At 38.6% G+C, this 5875-nt stretch overlaps 1 protein-coding gene across 1 annotated transcript; it reads right to left on the bottom strand.

The window, feature by feature from the left end:
* Positions 1-3989: 3989 nt before the first annotated feature.
* Positions 3990-5635, bottom strand: LOC135335347 (uncharacterized). The gene is made up of 3 exons (XM_064530817.1): positions 5467-5635; positions 4583-4737; positions 3990-4304 (listed from the first exon to the last, which is right to left on the bottom strand). Exons 1-3 carry the CDS (start codon positions 5534-5536, stop codon positions 4032-4034), a joined length of 498 nt encoding a protein of 165 aa, XP_064386887.1. The 5' UTR covers positions 5537-5635; the 3' UTR covers positions 3990-4031.
* Positions 5636-5875: the final 240 nt, after the last annotated feature.

The following is a 5875-nucleotide window of genomic DNA, read 5'->3' as shown; positions in this document are numbered from 1 at the left end:
TCATTGTATACATCTCCACACTATACTCTTCCCCTGAGTTAGTTGCAGTCTTTAATAATTCCAGTTCTGCCCAAATTAACATTCTGTAAGTGGATTAATACTGCGCATAATGATAATGTAGCCAAGGAATGCGGAATAAATGAATCGCATTATAAATGCGGCTGTAAGTCGGGTATACTACGTCAGTGGATTCATTTATACTAAGGAATGTCGAAAAGAATGAATAACCATGGCTATAAGTCGGGTATTACGTCAGATGAGTGGGTATTGGAGTTTGCATGAATAAAAGGGAATTGTGCGTTCCTTATATGGACTGCATGTACATGCATGCATGCATGCATGCATACTCATACATTAAATAAAACAGCTAAGTCAAACAGCTAGCTAGTGTGTACACATAATTATGTATATTCCATATAAGGAACGCATAAATGCTCAACTATTGGTGTTTGTTGAAAGAATTCTTCTACATAATTATTTTTAGTACTACTCACGCTATTCAGGCTTAGTGCTTCGATAATATTTGCATATTAGGCTAAAAATGTTGCCTATTACCGTCTCTAATTACAGCGCCACTATTAATACCAGAGCAGGAAGAAGTATCCTCAATACCAAAGTTCGTTCACTTCAGAGATTTTCTTCGGAAACATTTTGAACTGAATTTGAGAAATGTGTGTTCATAACTGAGCTATCATTAAATGTATCATTTTAGAGATGCAGAGCATACAGATATACATACTCGATCAACAAGATAACACCAAAATGTTTATGCAGTATATAAAGCTATAGATTAAAATTAAAAATTGATTATTGATTATCCACTGATTATCCACTGTTCCATTTTTTATGTGGGTTGGTAAAAACCCTTAATGGAACTGTTACAACTTCCAAACAGAGAAAAGGCAATGGAGACTCAATGTGTTTTTCTGCTTTCTGCTGCTGTTGTTGTTGTTGTGTGCTGTGTCCAACTATTGGGGACAGCAAGGTAGATTTTCTAATTTCTATCCTGGTTCCGTCAGTGTGATTTTCAGTATAATTATCATGATCTCATAATATGTTGTTGAGGGTACCTACGGGTATTTGACTTATACACACTATAACCGATCGGATCTCCTACAATGGTAGATCCCCTGGCAACAGACCTGAGGGCACTGTGGCCATCTACACATGTAACCCTGGATATATACTCTCAATAGAGGCAGCACCAGGACTTGTGAGAGTGATGGAGTGTGGAGTGGGTTAGCTTCAAATTGTTGGCGTAAGTGGAATTGAATTTGTACTGTTTGTTTGAGTGTATCGTCTCTCATATACAGATAACTGCCCTGACTTGCCCCCACTGACCAATGGGATGATCATGCATGCATGTACAGTGGTGGATCCCCTGGAAACACTTTTCCTCTCTACAGCTATCGGTACCTATACAGCTGCACTATACTGGCTACACTCTCAATGGAGGTATATACCACCAGAGTCTGAGCGTGTGAGTGGAGTGTGGAGTAGGTCACCTCCAACTTGTCAACGTAAGTAGAATTGAATTGGTGCAATTTATTTGTTGAATGAATGTTCAAGTTCGCCCTTACGGCATCCCTTCCAACTATAGAACAGAGGGACTCCTAGTATTAAAAGGTATATAGTAGTTCAAAAAGGGTTCCCCATCACCGAACCATCCATCATAGTTATAATTATAACTCTGATTGGAGGTAACTAATTCAGAGATTTTCGCACTTACTGAACCCTTTCAACAACTTTACACAGGCAACTTAAGAGCTGAGTCAGACAGTTTCGCCATTACGAAATCACCTACAACTATTGTACAACAGAAGGACACCAGCATGATTGATTGTACTCTTATAGTCTCTCTGTTGTACAATACACGGTGATCATCCTATGCTTCATGATTATCTTACTGGGCTGCACAAACCATCAGCATTACATTACATTCAGTGAGGCTATAGGGTATATAGAACCATGTATTTTTAGTGTGTACTCAGTGTCACATGTGAAGATAACAACGCTCGTAAAAACTGTCCCAGAAGACAAGATATTGGTGAGGATTGTATATAGATCTAGAACTCCTATATTATTAGCTATACCCAAACCATTAACCCTAAACAATAAATTACATAACCCCTAACCTATAATTACTCAACCTCACGCCATATATAAAAACGGGTACTAATTTTAGCGAATTTTAGCAAATTTGTAAATTAAGTCCGCGGTAATACATTATTTTAATTATGATGTAAGTTTGAGAGTATGCTAAGCAAGCTAGCCCCTGTATCTGATTCCAAACTTTCCTTAAAACTCATACTTGTACATCTTTTCAAAATATTGTGCTAACGAATTTGCCTACAAATCCGCCAAAATTAGTGCCTAAAAACAGAAAAAAAATCTGAAAACGCTAAAATTACTACATGTACCCATCTATAATAGTAACCTTAAGGTATACACTACATGTATGACATCTCCACCATAATTATATACATTACCCTCTATAACATTTTTTGCTAAAGTCCGTGCAGCATGAGTTCTGTAAGTATTGTTTCTGTTCTAATCTATAGTAGTCATTGAGGTATCTTGTCCCGACACGCTAGCTACAGGCACAACACGAACACAAGCTCCTCTCCTCGTTATCCTCATTCTTGCTCTCTTCAGCATTGTCTTTATACCCTTCTTAAAATTTCTTTGCAGACCAATGAACAATGCCGCAAACAAGAAACTGTTTGATTGTGAAACCAGTCTGAGAACTGTACCTAATATCGGGATAAGTCTAGATAGTCCAAATCCATGACCAAGTATCGGAATAAGAGGAATCAAAAGACGTGATATGAGTGTGGTGAGGAGGAAAAATGATATCATTAGAATTGGCAAGAAGAGCATTCTTTTTTGCACGCTAGCACTTGGATGAAGTGATCTCTTATAGAAGCAGCTGCATGAAGTAATGGTGGCGACGATAATTAATACAAAGCAAGGTAAGTCAATAAAGAATGCATCAATTGTGTTGAAGACAACTCCAATAATCACGCGAGAATCTCCCTCAGTCAAATTCACATTAACAGACTCACATGTCCGAGCAATCATATAAAGGTAACCAGTTGTACTTACCATTGATACGATCACACCATATGTCCAAATAGCAGATATCGCTATAACAACTCGTTTATAAGTCAATTTCTTCACACCGTTGAGAATTGCGTAGCACTGTACAAAAGCAATCAGAGTAATCGTGAGAGGTGGAAGTGAAAACACGAGCATGTGTTGAGCTTTGATCTCGACATTTGTATACAAACACACTCCATTGCTTACAGCTATGGGATGAACGAATGTTCCAAGAATAAATAGAATACTGTGACTTACTAAGGACAAACAAGAGAAAGAGACAAACAGAAGGTTGTAAGGTGATTGAAGTTCTTTGCAGTGACGGTAGCTTGCCAGGATGAGAGAGTTGAGAATTGTTGATGGTACAAAGTTGATGAGTAGCTGTAGGATGGCAAGTAAGATAGTACCAAAAACGCGGCCACTGTTTGTGTCTTCTGTCCCAAATACTAGCGTACCATTCAAATCATTCTCTGAGTCATTGAAATCCATCACTTTCCTAGAATATGTACATGCATGCATGGTTTACTATACACATAAACCCTTTTATACTACAAACTGTACCGTGCAGTTACGCTAATCAGAATCGCATAGCTGTAAACGATACTAAAGCCTTAAAGAAAGGAAGTGGAGCATCACAACAAAACATTCCACAACAATTGCACTCCCTTCCAAACTGAAAATAGTAATATTATTATAGCTACGTACTATCTTTATGCAATGTGCCAACAGCATGCTGTATTACATGTAAGTACAATATTATTGTGACTTACATGCATATAGGGCCCATGCATGGATACACACTAAGTACTACAAAATGGATCCTCAACAAAATAATATTTTTGAGGTGCAAGGCTAGCTATCTCATTTTGACTAAAGCGAAAATGCTCCGTAATATTCAAATTCACTTCATTACATACACGCTGAGAGAACAATCAAAAAAAGTTATTTGCATCCTGAAATAAGCTTACCCAGTAACAAAAATAATAGGCATAGTTAAAAAGATCGTCCAAAGAATCTGATTTTTCCAGTTTTTCAGATGGTTGTTCGCTCGGAGAGTCTTTACCTGGGAGACTGTCGGGGAGGAGGAGGTCTGGTCTATGTTCTACTTCAGACTCAGCGTTTGATTGGTCGATGAGCTCAGGGGGTGGGCTGTTGGACGCCCGGGATTTGAGGAGCTTCAGTACTACCTCCCATTCATCTAGACACTACAGGAAGGGTACATTGCATGACGTTAGTACAAACTGCACGTATAATTATGTCATAGTATATACATGTCGATGTACTTCTTTATACAAGCTTTCACGGTAGCAAATCATGGGGCACACTCAGAAAGTTTACAAAGCTAAGGTATGAGCATTCAGATTTGCTTACACCCTTAACGAGTCCACCACCTTACAATCGTGCACAAATCCACTCAATGACTGTTAAAGTTTTGTCTCATACTATAGCCTAGGGATATTACAATGGGACAACTCCCATGTACCTTCTGATGATAGGTGATGTGCGAGTCTCCCAAATGCTTCATGAGCGAGCACATCTCTCTGTCCTTAGAGGCCCCCCACTTCTCAATGTCCACCCTCAACATCTCGTTGGCTCTAGACAGGTCATCCAGAGCCTTGTCAGCATATATAGGCTGGACTAAAGGAGGGAGCACATAGTCACTCATTACCTTGTATAATCAGTACTGTATACCGAATGTTTTGCGTGTATCAAACATAAGCAAACTTTGCGAGGGTTGATCAATTCACGTAAATAAAATCGCAAAACTTAAAATTAGTAAATACACACAATCTTTGCCGGAACGAAATTAATACTGTATAGCGGGTAATTTTCGTGGGGTAAAATATTCATTATTTTCGTGGGCAGGCTGACCTCAACGAAATTTTAATGTAGGTGTGGCTTATTGGAACGTAGGAATGCCCGAGACTAAACGAAATTTTTACTCACGAAAACCACCTTTTCTCGAGTTGAATGAATTTTTTACCCTACGAAATTTACCCGCTATATGGTAGTTAGATCGCAAAGGGTTAATTTTTCTGCTGATTCGGCTCATTTGCAAAGTTTTTTCACCAGCAAATATTATATAGTACGTAATACAGTAACCCTATGGTATCGCAAAATAGTAATTATCGCAAATACCTATGTGTCAGAATATTGTATTACAATCCTTGCCTGATTGCAAAGATAGCTAAGTATCATACTTAATTCAAGTCGTCTGCAGGGGATCTAGCCCCAAAAATCGCCAAGTTTGGTAATGCCAGCAACCACGCAGGGATAGGTTTGTGATGGTATATATATATACGAAAGACACTCTAGAACATAATAATTATTATTGTCAGTGGATAATATAGTCTATAGTACTCATACTTTGTCCGGAGACCATTGCTCCAGTAGCTATCAGCATCAACAGTACTGCACCAAGACTCATTGTATACATCTCCACAGTGCACTTGCCCTCGAGGCCTGCGGCCCTAGGGCCTAAGTCACTACACTATACTCTTCCCTTGAGTCAGTTGCAGTCTTTAATAGTCCTTTAATTTCCAGTTTTGCACAAAATTAACATTCTGTAAGTGGATTAATACTGCGCATAATAATGTGGCCAAGGAATGCGGAATAAATGAATCGCATTATAAATGCGGCTGTAAGTCAGGTACACTACGTCAGTGGATTCATTTATACTAAGGAGTGCCGAAAGAATGAATAACCGTGGTTATAAGTCGGGTATTACGTCAGATGAGTGGGTATTGGAGTTTGCATGAATAAAAGGGAATTGTGC

This window comes from Halichondria panicea, chromosome 4 (assembly GCF_963675165.1).
Source record: "Halichondria panicea chromosome 4, odHalPani1.1, whole genome shotgun sequence".
Taxonomy (NCBI): domain Eukaryota; kingdom Metazoa; phylum Porifera; class Demospongiae; order Suberitida; family Halichondriidae; genus Halichondria; species Halichondria panicea.
Note: the sequence above shows the minus strand (reverse complement) of the source record. Positions and strands in the feature narration are given on the sequence as shown.